Source organism: Tursiops truncatus, chromosome 15, assembly GCF_011762595.2.
Source record: "Tursiops truncatus isolate mTurTru1 chromosome 15, mTurTru1.mat.Y, whole genome shotgun sequence".
NCBI lineage: Eukaryota > Metazoa > Chordata > Mammalia > Artiodactyla > Delphinidae > Tursiops > Tursiops truncatus.
This window is the reverse complement of record NC_047048.1, coordinates 46,739,621-46,759,302: the sequence shown is the minus strand read 5'-3', so window position 1 is coordinate 46,759,302 and position 19,682 is coordinate 46,739,621. Positions and strand designations below refer to the sequence as shown.

The following is a 19,682-nucleotide window of genomic DNA, read 5'->3' as shown; positions in this document are numbered from 1 at the left end:
CAAAAGGCTGACAAAATTAAAGGAAAAGAATGCTGTCAGGAGGAATAAGAGGTTAATACTATTAAATGCTGCTGAGAGATCTTGTAAGAGAAAGATTGAAAAATGTCCATTAAATATCACATGAAGGCCATTGATTACCTTAGTAACAGCCGTTTAAGTTTATTTATAGGATAGAACCCAGATTAGAGTGGACTGAAGAGCAGAAAGTGGGATACAAGAAAATTGACACAACATTTTGGAAAGGAGGAAGTTACTTTGGAAAGTAACTTCCCTTAGCAGTAGGAGTGTGGGGTCACGGGAGGCATTTGTATTTATTTTTATTTTATTTATTTTAACATGTGAGAAACCTGAGAAAGTTTAAAAGTTGATGGATGGTCCCAGTTCTTTGAGTCAACATGTGATAAAGGATAATCAGTAGTGCAGTTCTTCTAAGAAAGCACAGGTGGCAGACTTCCCTGGTGGTGCAGTGGTTAAGAATCTGCCTGCCAATTCAGAGGACAGGGGTTTGAGCCCTGGTCTGGGAAGATCCCACATACTGCAAGCCCGTGCACCACATCTACTGAGCCTGCGCTCTAGAGCCCGCGAGCCACAACTACTGAAGCCCGCACGCCTAGCGCCTGTGCTCCGCAACAAGAGAAGCAACCGCAATGAGAAGCTTGCGCACCGCAACAAAGAGTAGCCCCCGCTCGCCGCAACTAGAGAAAGCCCACGCACAGCAACAAAGACCCAACGCAGCCAAAAATAATAAATAAATAAATAAACATTTAAAAAAAGAAAGAAAGCACAGGTGGAAGAACTGGCTCTGGGTTGGGGTGGAAACAGCTTCTCTGTTGTAACAGAAGAGAAGGTGCCCAGTATAATGCACTTTCCTGCACACATTGCATTTTGCATTTCTAACTGAGGACTCAATATCTTTCCCATTAAATCTGAAACTGCTCCTGTATTGCCAAATATTATTAATATTGCTATTTTCCTCAACTATACCGTGAAACCCTAGATTCTTTGTCTTTCTTATTCTCTTCCCCAAATCTATTTCATTACCAAGTTTTATTGATACTACCTTGGTAATGTGCCTTAGAGTCCCGCTTTTATTTCCACTGCCAACAAATGAGTGCATATTTTCATTATTAGCTCAAATGTCACTTCCTTCTCGAAGCTTTCCCTATTTCTCTCAAACAAATTTTTATGTACTTCACAGCATTAAAAGAAAAACAGAAGCAGAAACAATGTCAAAATTAACAAAATTATCTTACTGTTATTAATCATCCTCATGAGAGTGTCCTGTTACTCAAAACATTTCATTCTTTACAATTCTTAAGGGCCCCCCTTCCTTCCTCTTATTATTAAAAACCTGTTCCAAATAATTATTTGCTCTTACACACCTGGCTTAAGTACAACACAGATAACACAGCACCCCAATTGTCAAATAAATGGGGATTCACCACATCCACCAAATCAGCCTTGTGTGATATTTAGAAACACCATAAATTTGGGGATGGGGTTACCAAACTTCCTCTAAATTCTAGGTCACCCTACTCCTATGGTGGACTCGAACGGAGCCGGGTTTTCAGATCACCTGCAGACTAGCATTGCCCAGATTCAAGCGAGCCCTTTAGACTAGCGCCTTAACTGAAGCAATTGGTGGGGGAATAAAACCGATAAGATGACGGGCTCTGGTTAACACCCACTTGAACTTGCTTTGATGTGACTTCTTTCCGTTTCCAGTATAAGGTTCTGGTTGCCCACTACTCCCCGGTTCTTAAACCCTTGAGTAGTTCAGTTTACTTTTGTTCTTTCCAGACTTCACCGGAGTCGAGTGAAATACATAATTTTTACTACAAGGTCAAGGAGCTGATTGTATATGGTCTGGAACCATTTCCTAATCCTTTCACTTCTTTCGGTTATATTTGCCCACCAAGAGGAAAGCTTCAGATTATCCGGTAAAATCCGTCCAGACGGGGCGGTGACAGTGAAAGTATACAATTCTTGTTGACTTACATCTCCTCCCACTTCCACTTCTTCCAGGCCCTGAGGCAGCTTTTCCCTGTCAGCGCGCAATCACCTGGCGCACCTGGCCCTTCCAGTAGGCCACGCCCTCGGGTTTTCCCAGCGCCGCGAAGCCGCAAGGAAGCGCCCAGCGCCTCACGATGCTCCCGCGGGGCCGCCCCACGCCCCGCCCCAGTCGTGAGCCACCTCCAGCCCCCTCGAGCCTTGGCTCCGCCCCCTTGAGCTCCCCAACGTCCTCGGCGTCGGGCCCGAGCCTGCGCCTGCGCGTGCGCCTTGGGGCCGAAGTCGGGGCGCGCGGCAGCTGGAACGCGGAGAGCGGCGGGCGGTGCAGCCAATGGGAGGCGGCGCTGGCTAGAGGCTGGGAGGCGGGGCCTGCGCGGGTGTTAGGTTAGCGCGAGGCGTGACCTAGTTGACAGGCTCTGAGGTGCTGCTGTGGTGGCTGCCGCGGGGCTGAGGCAGGTGGGAGCCGGAACCGAGTGCGTACAGAGGGAGGAGGGCGGCGACTGGAGAGCGGCGAGCGGCGCGGGACCCGGAGCCTCTTCCACTTTTTCCCTCCCGAGCGCCCCCTCCCACCCCTCCCACTCCGCATACACCCTGTTTGCCCGTGAGCCTGGGGAACTTGCAGCTTAAAGCCAGCCACCCCCACAGCAACATGTACCCCAGCAACAAGAAGAAAAAGGTGTGGAGAGAGGAGAAAGGTAACCGGCCCGTCGAGTCCCGGGGGGCGGGGGTGGGGTGGGGTGGGGTGGGGGCGGGAGTCAGGGCTGTGTGTGCAGCGGCGCCCTCCGCCCCACTCCCGCCTCGCGCCCGGCTGGCCGGTGCCGCCTCCCTGGCGGGTCCGTGTGTACACACGCGCGTACGCGCGCGCACGCAGGCGTGCACGCGCCGCCCCCGGGTACCTGCCGCTAGCACACGTGTGGGCGCACGCCCCTCTCTGCCGCCCGCCGCGCCCGGTCACCTTCGCCCCGCTAGCGGCCCGGACCGCCGCGCGGCGGCCCGCGGGCTCCGTACAACTTGTTCAGGCCCCCGCACCCTGTTCCCGGACCCCAGCTGGGACTTTCGGACTCCCGGCCCGGGTGTCCCGCGAATACGTGCCCACCAGCTGGCACCGCGGCTGCAGCTGCTGCTGCTGCTCCGCGCCCGCCGAGCCTCAGACGTTCACTCCTCGCCTCTCTGTCCCCTGTCTCCTGCCCATCCGCTGGCTGGGCGTCCCCACCTTCGGGTGTTCAGCCAGGGCCCCTGTTTCTGCGCCGCAGTGTGACTTTGAAACCTGGATCTCTGGGGGAACCTAAAACGAGTGGGTCTTGTCCGCGAGGCTAAGTGCAGTCAGAGAAGTCTGAATGGGCTTTTCTCTGCAGTGACTTCCTCTAGATTCCATCCCCATTCATAGTCTGAAGTTGCTCCGAGTAAGAGTATGAGACTGATGTCGCTCTCTGTGAATGAGCCCATCCCTGAGTTTCGTGCAGATCAAAGTTTATCCAGATCAGCCAGGTTGACGGTGACGCTGATGTCGATGAGACGCAGAGGTGTGCGACCCAACCCTCTTTTATCCATCTCCCTCCCTGTTTTTCTCTGGCATCATAGTTAGGGAATATTCCAAGGTAAAACTTGAGTCTCTGTAGTTTTTCTTTTCTTTTCTTTCTTTCTTTCTTTCTTTCTTTCTTCTTTCTCCTTCCTTCCTTCCTTTTCTCTTTCTTTTTTTTTAAAAAAATTCTTTAGCAGCTGATTGTACAGAAATGTAGTAAAAAGTATTCGCACTGCTACTGCTCTGTATCAGGAGTGAGGTCGAGTGAGGGAAGTGCAAATCTCTCCTAAGTATCTCATCTTTTTTATAGAACAAGGATAAAGGGGTGACTAGAGTGAAAGTTAATTTCCTTGATAATAGTTCTTTAAAATCTGTGGATTCTTATTGCAACTGCTGGTCTTTATAAATAAGGCCAAACAGTGGATGAAAGAAAGGGAATGAATATGGGGAAAAAAATCCTTTATGTAGGGGCCTACTTAAAACAATGCATGAGGAAGGGGATGAGGAGGGACTTTTTTTCACATTAACTACTGGGAAGATTTAACATAGCATAACTGAACGACCCAATTAAAATGGTCTTTAAATATTGACAGACTATGCCATTTAGTTATGTTTTAATGATTATGGACATATATAGAACTAAATTTTGGTGTCGCAAATCAAATGCTGTTGAGAATAATAGGCTGATATATAAAGTAGCGTAAAATAGTTTTGCTTTGTTTTCGCAATAGAAGTTATTTGAGTTTCAACAAGGATTTACCTTGTAAGCACTGAAAAATCTTTTATGCCCATTTTTATTGATGGTCTTGAAATGTTAGGTTTGTATTATTGATAATAATGAAGGCAAACTAGTGGAAAACATGGAGATTGTTTTCAATATATGAATAATTGATGAAATGATAGCGATTACTTAAGAACTATTATATTTTTCTGTCATAATAATGTTCCTAAAGTAACAATGTTACAATGATTCCTTCATTTAACATCTACACTGTTGGACTTTCATAAGCAAGCATTTTTAAAACTTTAATGTCTTGATTTTTTTTTCTTCTTTTACTTCTAATAATAGGGGAAAATATTACCAAATTAATATTATCTAAACAGAGAAGCAAATGCACAATTAAAGAAGGCAGTTAACAAAGTAAAATTTTCTCTTGTCCAAAACTGACATATTTTTGCATTAAAAGAGAAAGTTATTGTGACTTGAAGACTTTTTAGTGTGTCAGCGTCTTATCAGGATATCTATTTTTGGAATATTTAGTAACGTATAATATTGTAAATCAACTATACTTCAATAAACATATATATATATGCATATACATATATATATATATATAAACCCATATGTTATACCATCAAGAAGGAGGTGAGGATTTCCAGGACAGTAGTTAGTATTAAGAAGCTGATGGAAAGCGTGACCTTTTTCTGAATTGTACTGGAGAGGGTGGTATCGTATTTTTGTACCTGTTATTTAAATCTAAAGGAAGGCTTACCCACCTCATTGAAATGTCAAGGCATTCTTTAAATATATTTTAACTCAGTATACCATCTACTAAGCACATCTGCAAAGGTGAAACATTCTTTAAGGAAAAGTTTTGTGTAAAGCTGAAGAAACTGTGTATATGACTGTGTCCCCCAGTATGTTTCATCGTTTAAATAAATAACTAAGGAATTCTCAAGTCCACATAGGTTAAATAAACAGTGTTGATTTAATATTTTGTGCCCTAGTTCAGAACCACTCAATGTGTATTATCATTTCAAGTACTGAAAGTTCAATTCTCAGTGTTTTATCTTATTGTCTTATTATTCATCTTCTTTTTTTCCTAAGTGTCCACACTTAAACTTTTAAGTAAATGGAATGACAGAGGCCAGGTTGCATTCCCATATGTACTTCTGAGACTCACTGAAAATACAAGTTGCTCCGTAATATCTTTCATCCTGATCGTTGATATTGCTGTATTTCCATATTAGTGATCTGAACTTTTTTAGTAGTGCTTTGGTAAACACTAGTCGTCACTTTTCCTCCTCCGTGTGATTATTTCAAATTTACCATTCCCTTCAAGTTTCCTATTCCATCAAGACCTTAAGTTCGTATGCTAAACAGATGACATTGCCTTTTAATTCACGGAGAAAATACATATCATATAACATGAACAGCCCTAACATTTTCCATAGTCTCTTTTGTTTCTTTACATGTCTGTTGTTCTTTCAGCTTTCTTCCTCTTTTAGAGGAAGCACTTTTCATCTTTGTTTCTAAGGATTAACCCCTCTGTGTGTGCCCTTTATCTCATCTGTATTATTTGAGATCTTGTACTATCATTTATTCTCTTTTGGGTATGTTTAGTTTCTCAGTGTCTTTGGGTTCCTCTCCTCATCCTATAACAACGATCAAGGAAGGTAGCCTTCCTTCCACAGGGCTTCACCTTGGAGTTGCTGTTCTCACTTTCCTTCTTTTCCTCAGTCCCTCAAAATCTCCTGGATCTCAAGTTATGTTCCAAGGAAACTAATGTTCCTAAAATCATTCAGTGATAACAATGATGATGGTACTCATATAAAAATAGTTACTATTTGAGTCCTGTTTGTGTGCCCAGCACTATTTTAAGTAACTTACTTGGATTATCTCATTTAATTCTCACAACAACTCTGTGAGGTAGTGTATTTTAAGGTCAAGAACTTATAACACCTTTTGCCTGGGTTTGAATCCTAGTTGTACTGCTTACTAACTGCGGAACCTTAGGTAAGTTATTCAACCTCTCTGTCTTAGTTGCCTTATCTGTAAGTTGGGAATAATACCTACCAACTACCTGAAAAAGAAACTGAGCCATAGAGAGATTAAGTAATACAAGATCACATAGATTTACATGATTTGGTGTTAGAATCCAGACAGAGCTGTTAACCATTTTGTTCTCTTTTCAGTGTTGTTCTTGACCCAGTTGATAAAAACCCATGGCTTATTAATTTTCATTCTTTTTGATCTTTCTGTAGCAATTGACAAGATTTCCCCTTTTCTCCTCATTAAAACTCTTTCCTCTGCTGGTTTCCACTTCAGTGAGACCCTGATTCACCTTGTACCTTCAGTGACATCTAAGTTTTATTTCATTTTTTTTCCTCTTTGTGTTCACTCCCTAAATGTTGTTTGTTTGAGGTTTGGTCCCCTGTCTTACCCTCCCCAATGAATTTCCTGTAGGCCTAGAATTTTAGGTTATAATTTCCAAATCTCTAGGCTAGATCTTTCCTGAGTTCCAGATTCTTGTTTTCAACTTGAATGGTCTAGGCATCTTAAATTCAATATAGTGTTGAGTATTGTAGTATTGTGATTTGAATATATCACATCTGATGAAAATCTTGTTTTTTGGTCTCCTATTGTGGCTGAAGAAAAGCCAGTTCTAGGAGCAGGGAGAAATGCTGGTTGCCCAACATTTTTTCACTTGTGCTTACCTTAATACTTTCTGCAGTTTATTTCTGTGAAAGAATCTTTTAAAGTGATTATTTTATGAGGGTTAGATTACCTAAAACTAGATGCTGTCCTTAAATCCATTCATCTAAACTACAATACTTTGTAATATGCTGAAAGAGAATTGGAGAGTGAGAGTATGACTGTCAATTGCTCTACATTGTGGCGATCTTTGGTAAAGTAAATATATGATACATGACAGCTGACATACAGAATGAGTGAGGTTGCCAGTGTCAGTTTATATATTGAATATTAGAAAATCTTAATTTATTTGTAAATAAATCTAATTTATTTCTTTAAGTTCGAAATAAATAGAATTTTTTAGTTTGTTCCCCCAGTATCCTAGTGGGTCATTTTATGTACCTTCTAGGATATGAATAGTCAACTTTGACTATTAGTGGTGTACTTTATAGAATAAGATTAAATGGCTCGGCATAGTATACAGATTCCTGTACATTTTCGTTTTTTTTTTTTTTTTTATGATATGAAATAACATTGTATTTTATTTTTTTTTTTTTATTTTTTATTTTTTTAACATCTTTATTGGGGTATAATTACTTTACAATGGTGTGTTAGTTTCTGCTTTATAACAAAGTGAATCAGTTATACATATACATATGTTCCCATATCTCTTCCCTCTTGCGTCTCCCTCCCTCCCACCCTCCCTATCCCACCCCTCCAGGCTGTCACAGAGCACCGAGCCAATATCCCTGTGCCATGCGGCTGCTTCCCACTAGCTATCTACCTTACTACGTTTGTTAGTGTGTATATGTCCATGACTCTCTCTCGCCCCGTCACAGCTCACCCTTCCCCCTCCCCATAACCTCAAGTCCGTTCTCTAGGAGGTCTGCGTCTCTATTCCTGCCTTACCCCTAGGTTCTTCATGACATTTTTTTTTTTTTCTTAAATTCCATATATATGTGTTAGCATACTGTATTTGTCTTTTTCTTTCTGACTTACTTCACTGTGTATGACAGACTCTAGGTCTATCCACCTCATTACAAATAGCTCAATTTCGTTTCTTTTTATGGCTGAGTAATATTCCATTGTATATATGTGCCACATCTTCTTTATCCATTCATCCGATGATGGGCACTTAGGTTGTTTCCATCTCCGGGCTATTGTAAATAGAGCTGCGATGAACATTTTGGTACATGACTCTTTTTGAATTTCGGTTTTCTCAGGGTATATGCCCAGTAGTGGGATTGCTGGGTCATATGGTAGTTCTATTTGTAGTTTTTTAAGGAACCTCCATACTGTTCTCCATAGTGGCTGAACCAATTCACATTCCCACCAGCAGTGCAAGAGGGTTCCCTTTTCTCCATTTTCGTTTTAATTCATGTTTCTAGTTACTTTTCAATTCTGTGGCCACTTTCCCTCCTCGTAACATATCTTGCAGCTTCATTAAACTATTCGTATCTCCTTATCTTTGTTTACATTGCTCTACTAGTCTGAAATATCCTTATTTCTTACCTCTTCATGGCAGAATTCTACCTGTCCTTCAGGAACGAGCATACATGTCACCTCCTTTGGGAAGCTTTTCTTGAGAAGGTAGTACAGTATGGTATCTAACGGTATAGGCTATAGTTTTTTACTAATGGAGATATCTGAGTGAATTTTAATGGAAAGCTCTCTTGCTTTGGACAAACTGCTGAACTTTGATGTGCTTCATTTCCCTATCTGCAAAATCAGGATAATAATACTATCAGTTTTGCTGAGTGTTGGGAAGATTATTTTAATAAAATTATACATGTGAAGTACCTGGCACACAGTGTGTTCTTTATAAATAACATCAACTATTGTTACTTCAAAGTGTTTAAAATGTTTTAATCTTATAATCAAGATTTATACTTGAAGTATTGTTTATATCACCTCCATAATGGTATTATTAATTGAAAGGGCACTTTTATTTTTGATGGCATTGTAGAATTAAGTAAATATCTTGGTGGCTGCTTTTCTTGTGCTGTTAGCATTTGTACTTATTTGTCTTAGGATTTTGTATTTATGTAGCTATTATTTTTTATCTTATCCGTATCCTCTTATGTCTTGTGAACTCCTCAAAGTTAAAGGTCACCTTTGTACCTGCAGTGTATAAACATATCACCTGGCACATAGTAGACTGACAGTAGATGTTTAAAAGAGTTTACTTCTTTCTTGGACTATCGCAAGAACGTCTTCCTCATCAGGCTTAGATCTTACTTTTCCCCCTACTAATGTAGTATTAATTTGACACCTTTTAACACTCAAATATGGAGTCATTAGATTTGATTTTGGTATTCTTCAAGGCCACACCAATTCTTTGGTTAGTTTAATGTGGTTAATATTTAAATTGTAAAATAATTCCTGAACTTAAAAGTTAAATACAAATGGAGATTCTGCTTTTATTTTGCAAGAACGTTTGCTGAAGATGACCGTAGAGGAGAGACGCAAAGAATACCTAAGGGACTATGTTCCCTTGAACACCATCCCATCATGGAAAGAGGAGATGAAGGGCAAGAGTCAAAATGATGGTAAGTTTCTCAGAACATTTTTCAAGTAGATACTGTTCTCATTGATTTATGACTTCTGCAGGACAATTATTGATAGAATTGAATACCTGGCATTTAATAAAGAGATGTCATTTTTGCTATATGAAATAATTGGCTGTCATTTAATTGCTTTTAGCAATCTACTCTGTGTTATTTAAACTTAAGAAATTATTTTAACATAATTCATGTTTGGAGATATACCACATTTATATTATGTACTTTTTTATAGATACTTTAAAAAAACTATTCTGCAGTAGTTGTTGGAGCAAATGATATTAGGGATATGTTGCTTTAGTGAGATGGCCTTTTGAGTTTGTTTTGATTTGGTTCATATATATCGCATTTCTTCAAGTTATTTTCAGGATTGGATACAGTTGAAAGATAGTATATTAGGAAGGATAGAGAAAAAACAAATAACATTTCACATAATTTAAAGAAGAGTATATATTTTGTATGATGTGCTATTGGTAAAGTATTTGTATGGTAAAATTTACTCACTCTCAAAGTTTTTATGGTTTGATGAGACTCTAGATAGTTTGACGGAAAATATATGTGTTAGCATATAAATGAACTGTTAAGTATTGAAAAGGTATATGGAAACAGTTATAAAAACAACATAATAGATTTAATAGAAGTTTAATATGTTATCTCTGAATGAACACTCATTGGTGTTAATAGTCTGAATGTGAAATTTAAGAAGAAACAGGGTGCTTTTTAGAATACATAAATGTTTCAAAAGAAAGATAATTTTATGAAAGGGACTGAGGACATTCTAATTTCACAGGTTGTGGTCTTAGATTGGTGGAACTGTAGAGTATACTATGGACCCGGAACAAGAAGACTAGCGTGGAATTCCTGTGGACAAAATCTGTGGGAAACAGCAGCCAAATTAGCCTTTGGTGTCTGTGAAGAGAACATGCTTATCTGAGTGTTTGGGCTTTAGAGGGAATTTTGTTTTTCTGGGAAAGCAAAGCCTTTGAGTTCTTTTAGAGCTAACTCTGCCTGGAAAAATGTGTGACCTTGGGCAAATGGGGTAGTGGCTGTATCCCAGGTTCTATTGGGGTCACTGAACAAGCTGATTGGGATGTACACGTCTGACCTGCTTGCCCAGTGTCTTCAGTAAATGCAGTTGTTTTAATAATGGGCTAATTAAGACGACATTGAGAGAAGGTAGTGCTGTGTAATGAAAAGAATATAAATCAAAAGGACAGATCTCTGGGCCTTGACTGAACTAGGGCCATATGCCTCTTCATGGTTGGGTCTGTTATTTATTCTTTTGTTTATGAGAAGCTGATATTGAATACTTCAGCTCCACTTTTTGTGGCAAGTGAATCTCTCTTTCACTTGTGCTTCATTCATCTGATTTTCTTTCTTCATTGCTATTGTAGGTGGTCAGTTTTCTAAGGATGCAATACCTGATGATCTTCTTTAACAGATTTTGCCTCCTGAAATAGAGCTAGATTTCTGTTGTTGCCAGAATAATTGAAAAAGCAATAGTGATACCCAGGCTGCATTGCCCAGTGTTGGGTCTGCTCACCTCTGTGTAGAGGCTTGGCCTTTTTATGTTGGTTGCTTCTATTTGAATATTCAGCACGTGGGAGTGTAGGGTTGAACTGGGTGGTTAGAGAATTCGGAGTTGGATATTTTCAGAGATAGCCACAGCCCAAAATATTTCTGCCTAATCAGAGACGATACATCGAGTAACACCTCACATTGTTATTCCCTAACAAGAGTCTGTATATTTAATCCTTTCTCCCAATATGAGCTTTACAGTGGTTTACAACTGCTCTCTATATTTCGTTTCTTTCCTTCATATTTTTTTGAACTTGAAAGTTCTTCATGAGGAACTAGGTGGTGTACTCAAAATTGTGTTTCTATTAAACAATGTCTTATTTCCATCTAATGTTACTTGCTTCTCTCTGTTGTGACCTGGAAATTGGTGACTGGTCTCTTCTTTTTTTCATGAAATGGAATGACTCATTTTATAAGTAATAACTGTTAATTTCTTTGCGTTATATGTATCTTTCATAGTGCTTTGTTGCAGCATTACCTACCCAGTGCTCAGTTACACTAAAATATTAGTCAAGAGAGTTTTAGTATTTTATTAGTTTGAAAGATCCTTTAAAAATATAAATCTTTAAAAAATGATAAAGGACAATTGTAAAGTTACATTTTTATATTTTATTTCTAAGTGTTTAAGCCACTGCTTATAAATTTATATATATATATAGGTATTGATATTTATAATAGTTTAATCTTTTAAGTATGAGATTTCAAACTAAGTTTTAAAAGAAGTCTGTTTATAATTCTGTGTCATATAGTTTCTGATTTGTAGGAAAGGAATACTACTTATTGGGCTAGCACAACATGCCTATTTTAAATTTAGTAGTTTATCATTATTACCTAAGTTTTTATAGAAGGCCATGTGTCATGGCCTTGATATTCATGATTACATGGAACGTTCTCAAGCTATTGTTTAATAAGTTTTTTTCTTAACTTTGCTCAGTTTTCTTTTACTTTAATTAAATGCTTCTTGTTATTTTATTGTAACAAAGTTAAATAATAATGAGAGGAGTAGTAGCCAGATGTATTTGTCATAATTTTAATTTTAAGTTTTCTTAACAAAAGGAAACCAAAAATTGCCAAATAATATAAAAATCAATGTGCAAAAAAGAGGAAGCAAGTAGATAATATTTTTATTTTGATTTACTACTTTTTTTTTTTTTTTAAAGAAGATGTTGGGGGTAGGAGTTTATTAATTTATTTATTTTTGCTGTGTTGGGTCTTCGTTTCTGTGCGAGGGCTTTCTCTAGTTGTGGCAAGCGGGGGCCACTCTTCATTGCGGTGCGCGGGCCTCTCACTATCGCAGCCTCTCTTGTTGCGGAGCACAGGCTCCAGACGCGCAGGCTCAGTAGTTGTGGCTCACCGGCCTAGTTGCTCCGCGGCACGTGGGATCCTCCCAGACCAGGGCTCAAACCCGTGTCCCCTGCATTAGCAGGCAGATTCTCAAACACTGTGCCACCAGGGAAGCCCCTTGATTTACTACTTTCTTAATATTGGAGAACTAGGGATCAGCAGAGGAAAGAATGGGAGATGATTACCAAAAAAACCCCATTTGCTTATTGTTCATGTTTATATTTTTCAACTACTATTAGTAAATCTCTGGAATTATATGCTTCTAATTACTTCTTCCTCTGTGTTAGCAATTCTGTAATAATTCTATTTCATTTGTCAGTTGCTGTGTTGTAGGGAATTTTAAAATGCTTGTCTCTCTATTATATCTGTGTCTCTAGCAACTGGAATAGTGCCTCATGTGTAGGTGTGCTCAGTCAGTATGTTACATAAGAATGCCTCAGAGGTTAACAGTCTACAATGGACAATTCTTTTTTCTTTATTTTTTTCAAACTTTAATATGAGCATTTAAAAACATATATAAAAATAGAGTACTGTAATGAACCTTTCTGTGCCCACCACCCAGTTTCAACAGTTAATGATGGTCAGTTTTATTTCATGTATATCAGTGCTCCCTGCACCTTTCTCCCAGACCGTTTCAAAGCAATTCCTGTATATCTTATCAACTTTATCTGTAAAGATATGTATGTGTGCCTATGCATGCATCTCTAAAAAGGTAGGGACACTTTTTTGTTGTTTTAATATAACCACAGCACTCTCACATCAGAAAATTAATTCTTTAATGTAATTAAATGTCCAGTTAGTATTCACATTTTTCTCATTGTCTAATAAAGAGTTTTGCTTTTTTTTTTTTTTTTTTTTTTTTTTTTTTTTTTGCGGTATGCGGGCCTCTCACTGTTGTGGCCTCTCCCGTTGCGGAGCACAGGCTCCGGACACGCAGGTTCAGTGGCCATGGTTCACGGGCCCAGCCGCTCCGCGGCATGTGGGATCTTCCCGGACCGGGGCACGACCCCGTGTCCCCTAGCATCGGCAGGCGGACTCTCAACTACTGCACCACCAGGGAAGCCCAAGAGTTTTGCTTTTTTGTACAGTTGGTTTGCTTGAGTCAAGATCTAGTAAACAAGGTTCACATACTGATATATTTCTTACGTCTCTTTTAATCTATAGTTTCTTCTCTTTCTGTCCTTTTTCCCTGTTGTAATTTATCTGCTGAATGAAGTAACTTATTTGTCTTACAGAATTTTTCACATTTTGGATTTTGCTCAGTGCATCTTTGTTTTGTCATTTAGTGTGTTCCTCCGTCCCTCTATGTTTCTTATGAGCTGGTAGTTAAATTCAGAGGCCTGATCAGAGTTGGGTTTAATTCTTTTTGAAAGAATACTTTATAGATTATTGTACCTTCTTTTTGCATGATGTCTGGTGATCGCTCTCTGTGGTGATAAGACTGATCGCTAGGTTCAGTTATTGTCTGTCTAATCCATTCTTTGTAAAGTTCCCTATCAACTTTTTCCCTCATGAATTTAGCAGCCATTGATGATTGATCCATTATTTTATTAGGGGTTGCAAAATAATGTTATCCTAATTTTATCATTCCTCCTTCGTTTATTAGTTGGACTTCTGTAAAACCTTTTCCTTATCAACTTTTTTTTGTTTTCATGCAGTACAGTTTATACAGAAAAGGCAGAATAAGTGCTAGATTTCCTTTTATTTACCAGCTTTTGGATTGAGTTGGTTTCTTGAAATCCTCCAAAAGTAGCCAAAGAGTTCTTTCTCTTTAAGTTTTGACTGGCATTTTGAATCTTTCTCTTCCTCTTTCCCCATTCTTCCTACCCCCACATGCGTTAAATGGGAATGCCTCATTTAAAGTATAGTGCCTGTACAAATACATACAATTACTAAAATGTAGTCCTAGGATATAGTAGAAAGGCAAAGATAGATATAGATATATCAATGGATGGATGGATATGATAGAAGGATGACATTGCTTCTTTGTAGGGACAGAAGTTCAGTTCTCAGGTTTACTTGTTATGTGTTCTGTTCTCTTTTGCTACTTTCCACGCTGAGGTTCTATTAGAATACCACTCAGAGAAGCATGACTTTGTCATGCTTAGGCTAATTTTCTCTTACTGTTTGGTATCAGAGAAAACAGCTATAGCTGTAAGTTTAGATTGACTGTGAATCTTTACTTTTAATGTTTATATGGAACAGTAAGGGATGAAAAATACAGTAAATGATGAAGGTGAGTTAAGTGGAAACTATAAAGCTATTTTATTCAGGTATGACAAAATATTAAAAGGGTCATTTAGAAAGAAACTTCATATTTCATATCTTATATGTAATATTCAAATCTGATTTATAGGTCATTTGAAAACACTTAACTACAAAAACCTGAACTGTGAAGTCTTTGTAAGTCTGAATTTCCATTTTTTGAGGTGTATAGAAATATTTTGAGATATTTGGGTTGACTAGGGGCATGTGTGTAATCTTTCTTTTGGTTAACTTAGAAGCTCAACCTCGTTCGCTCTCTTAAACTAATTTCTACTTTTAAATGATTTTCATAAGAGGTGATGGCTGACCAAAGAATAAGTTAAGTCCAAATTGCTGAGTCTCTCCATCACACTGAGATCTTATTTCAATGTAGGTTTTGAATTTTGTTATATTTTACGTATGTCCTAGTTTGAATATTGATATTCAGAAATCATCAAAGAAAGAGTATCTTAATCATATTTCAATCCCAGTGCATACTCCAGTATTTTTATCCTTAGTAAATTAGCAATAACTATTTTTTTAATGTCAGTATGTTTATTAATCACCAGGAATGAGGAAATAAGAATATAATTATGTTGCTGAATATTATATGGAGAGGAGTAAGGGACCATATGGTAAAACAAATTAAAAAATTTTAATAACTATGATGAGGTGGGCTTTGCCGCAGATTTTAAAACTATATTAACTGCATTATTTTATTAAATATTTGATGTTGTTGGTTGGAAGACAGGCCACAATTTAAAATGACTGAATAGTTAGGAAAATGGTATTTATAACAGGATGGAATTCAGTAGGCTTATAGAAATTGGAAAGGAATGTTTCCTATTATAGTCTTTTGATATTGATCCCTTTTTATATTATTTTCAGTTTGAGCACTATAATTTAAAAGTAAAATAATCTGTAGAAGCAGAAGAAAGCTCAGAGCAAAACATCTCAACTTTTTAGGTACAAGTCATTTATTTTCAGCGGGTGGTGATTTATTTTCCTCACTTGTATGACCTTAAAATGAATTTAATTAAAAAAACAGAAAGCTATTTTTGCCTCAAGTAACTAAGACCACTCTAGCTTATTCTTCAAACAATTATTTGTGAAGTTTCCATTACGTGTAAAGATGTTGCACAAGCAGAACTTATATTAGAAACAGTCATTTTTCACTCCAAAAGTGAAAAGTAGACTAGGATAAAGACTAAAATCCTAAATGACCTGAATTCTTCTATGATCTTGCCCCTCTCCTTTTTGGCTTCTTATTATATCACTCCCTTTCTTGGTCTCTGCATTTAGCCACACTGTCCTTTCTTTTTCTGGAATGTATTGTGCTCCTTCCCACTACTGGGTCTTTATCTGGTTGTTTTTATCTCCACGTCCTTGTTAATTTTTCTCAGCTTTCAGTTCCCAGCTTGAAACCCTTCTATTCTGTCTGGAGTCTTCGCTGAAACCTTACTTTGGAACAGTTTCCTATATTAAATACTTTCATACAGCTATGATCCTTTTCATACAGCATTAATATCAGTTTGTTTTTAATGTACTCAATCATAGGATTATCTGATCAAGATCTATCTCCTTGTAAGGGTAATTACTGTGAACATAGGGACCATGTTGTCTGTCTTAACTCTCCTTTCTATCTGTGGCATCTAGCATTATGCTTGTTGCACAGTAGATATTCAGTAATTATTTGTTGTGTGAATTGAATAAAGATAAACTATTTGCCTGATGGTATTTTCATGCATTATTTTCTGTCTTCCCACCTTTTCTTCACTGTATTGTAAAGATTCATGTGGGAATAATGGGCTTAGAAATTAATCCAGTTGCTTTTTAATGTAGGTAATAAATACTTTGCATCTCTGTAATATAAGGTTGGTTTTATTGTTTTAAAAGTTAGATAGCCTGATGATAAATTACAATTAAGATTTTACAGAACTACTGTATAGATATTTAACTAGTTGACACAAGGATGAGGATTTATGTTATGTGTATTCATCAGCATTGTGTATTATTATTTATAGTACTTAGTAACTAAACGTTATTTCAATTTCTGTGAACTTAAATGTCAACAGAACTTAAGTTAAATGAGTGTAAATGTAGAAACTTAAGCCTATTATATAATAAGATTTTAAAGTGTAGAAAAATCTTAAGGTATTACCATTGTAAATGCATTTACTTTGGCATTATTGATTCTTGACACATAAAACAACTGTAAGAAATTATATTAGTATTATATCCTGCTTAAGCCCTTTGTTGGTTTGCTTCAAAAAAGAACTTGGCTACAGATAAAGAATTTGGTTTCCCATGGAAGAATTAGGCTAAGTAAGAGAATTTTGGGAATAAATAGCGTTCACTCTAATGTATAAAAATATTAAAAATTTTTGTGTAATGATATTTTGTGTGAAGGTGTGAACATTGGTTTAGTCAGACATTTGTGAAGTAAGGTTAACTTCTAAAATAGAGAAAAAAGAATATGAAGAAAAGAACATATAGTGATTCATAATTCACTGCATGGTTTTGTTTTTCCTCTGCCTTTATCTCACTCTTGGTCTTTTAAACTGTTTTCCAACACTATTTTAACAACACATAAATAAGTTTTATCGTACATTGCACCATGTACCAAGTTCTATGTAAATTGTCCTTGTATTTAAGCTTGTTTTTAAAATAATGTAGAAACAAAAATCAAACACCTTTTTTTTTTGATACATATCAAGATGACCCAGTGTTGAAAACACAAGATGAGAAGTTCTTTCTGTGTTATTTTGTAAGTCTGTAACTTCACCACAGATTGTGTTAGTTTTCTTTTTAACCCATTAAATGAATTATACTAGTAAATATGGTTTTACTTAAATACATTTTGGTTAGTGCAGACCAAAATGAGATAGGTTATAGACTGGTGGTAGCCAAAGCCAACCTTTTCCTTTCTCCCCACCCCCGTCCCCACCTTGATTGTCTTTCTGTATAAAAGAGTCTTTATAAAAGTCTATCTTCTTTTTTCAAATATTTAGTTGTTACATTTTCATATAAGTATTCAAAACAAGGATTTGAATATAGTTTACGGTTTTATTGAAGCCTTTCATTTAGAACCAAGTTGAGAATTACTGAGGAAACAAGTAACAAATATAGATAATAAAGTTCAGTAAAAGTCCATATGCCTGGCCATATGCATGCCAGGGGAGAAGATATATGAGCCTTTGGAGGTTTGGAAATATTACGGTTTAGTTTGGTCTAGGTCCAGGGCAAGCCATGGATTTCAGATTGCTAGTTGTTCTCTAGGGATTGGATTAGGATATATTCAGTTTTTTTTAAGAATCCAGACTATCCCAGCATGGAGGTGATTCTCCCATTAAACTTAGATTTGAGATTTTGTCTGCCATATGAAAATAACAGACTCAGAGATTTTCCAAATTTTATACTTCTCCTGTATTAGTGATTCTGTTGGGGTAAAAACTTTCAGGGTTTTGTTTTGTTTTGTTTATTTCTGTATAAGTTGAGGCTTACTGTTATATACTCATCAGGTGTGTAATAATGGGAGTGATTTTTATTATTTTGATAAGTATATGTATCTTCTATGTTAACTCTGGGAATGCACAGGTTTTGGGATTAAACGTGTCTGTCATCAAATCCCAATTCTGCTGTTATATACCCTAGTCAAAGAACCTGTGACCTCCCTAAACTTGTCTCCTCATATGTTAGTTACCCCATTGGGGCTGTTTGTTTTTCCTTCTTAAGGTTGTGAGGAGAACTAATTGAGAGAGGACATCAGTGTGTCTACATAGCTCCAAAGCCTTCTCTTATTATAGAATGCACCTTCCCCTTGCATGAAACTTTTTCTGACTCCTACTCATGTCTGTGCTCATAGCCAGTGTATAATAGAAAGTAGACTTTTTTCCTATGCTTGTAACTGTAAATACATGTACAGTTTGTTTGAATTTGGACTGTCGGCTTTAGAAGGTAGAAACTGTGACTGTTTTGGAATTTTATTTTATAGGGTCTAGTGGAGGTCTTTGTGTACAAATCCACTTAGTAGTTTGTGGTAAGTGTGCTAAGTAGAGTTACAACTGGTCAAGGAAAAAAATTTTTAAGACAGTTGGTTATTTGGAAACATCAGGCACTACTTTTTTGTTTCCTCTGTGAGTGCTTGTACGTTGTTTTTAAGAATTTTGAAATTTGTACTGTTAGATTTGAGAGAAGATGGCATGTAAAACTGAAGATACTTTCTGAATTAAAGGCTAGTATTTTAAAATTTCTAAATTTTTTTGTTGTTATTTAGCACTTTGTAAGAGTAAATAACAAGCTAATAAAATTTCTGGCCATTGGGTGTATGTGAATTCTAATGTCATTGAAAGGGAAAAAATTTTTGTTTAAAACCAGATTTGACTGAACAGCTTTCACATACTAAGGGAATAGCATAATTCATACATCAGAAGAGGTGACTTTTAGTTGAGGAAAATATCTTGAACCTTTGTGGATATGAGAAGTCTGGAAAGAAAAGACAAAAGCAGAGGGGAATTTTGAGTTTCTTGGGCAGCCTGAGAGAGAAGTGTGAAGGATATAGGAACAAAAGGAAAAGAAGATGTGAGGAGAAATGGTGGAGAGCAAGAAACTCCAGCAATGCGGCAGTAAGTCAGTCCCTATGTAAGGACAGAATCCATCCATCTTTAAAGAATATAAATAGGATGGGGGCTGGAGATATTTATCTTACCTGATTATTAAAATAACAGGTGTACCTGGATGCAGATAACCAGTACCTGACATCTTGGTAGTTTTAATGATAGTAGAAATTATATGACTCATAAGAATACCGAATTTAACCATACTTATGAGTGTCTTTGACAAATACAAAAAATATTCTATCCTCTGTAGTCTCTGAAATTCTTCCTCTTATGCAGGTGGTAAGAGGCAGGACAGAGATAACAATGCCTACCTAGCAGTTTACTAGCCATATGCTTATATCAGCTAAGTAACTCGTTCAAATTTATGGTAACTTGACTTCGTTCTTAAG

The 19,682-nt window shown here is 37.4% G+C and overlaps 1 protein-coding gene across 2 annotated transcripts in view; it reads left to right on the top strand.

The window, feature by feature from the left end:
• Positions 1-2,313: 2,313 nt before the first annotated feature.
• The window catches only part of MACROD2 (mono-ADP ribosylhydrolase 2), a 2,000,643-nt gene continuing 1,983,274 nt past the window's right edge, over positions 2,314-19,682 (top strand). The window contains exons 1-2 of one of the 2 annotated variants that reach the window (XM_073792642.1): positions 2,314-2,705; positions 9,380-9,496. In XM_073792642.1, coding sequence (XP_073648743.1) covers positions 2,660-2,705; positions 9,380-9,496 — 163 coding nt within the window. In that variant the 5' untranslated portion in view covers positions 2,314-2,659. The remainder of the gene's footprint in view (positions 2,706-9,379; positions 9,497-19,682) is intronic. The other variant, XM_033840110.2, reaches the window with a different exon arrangement.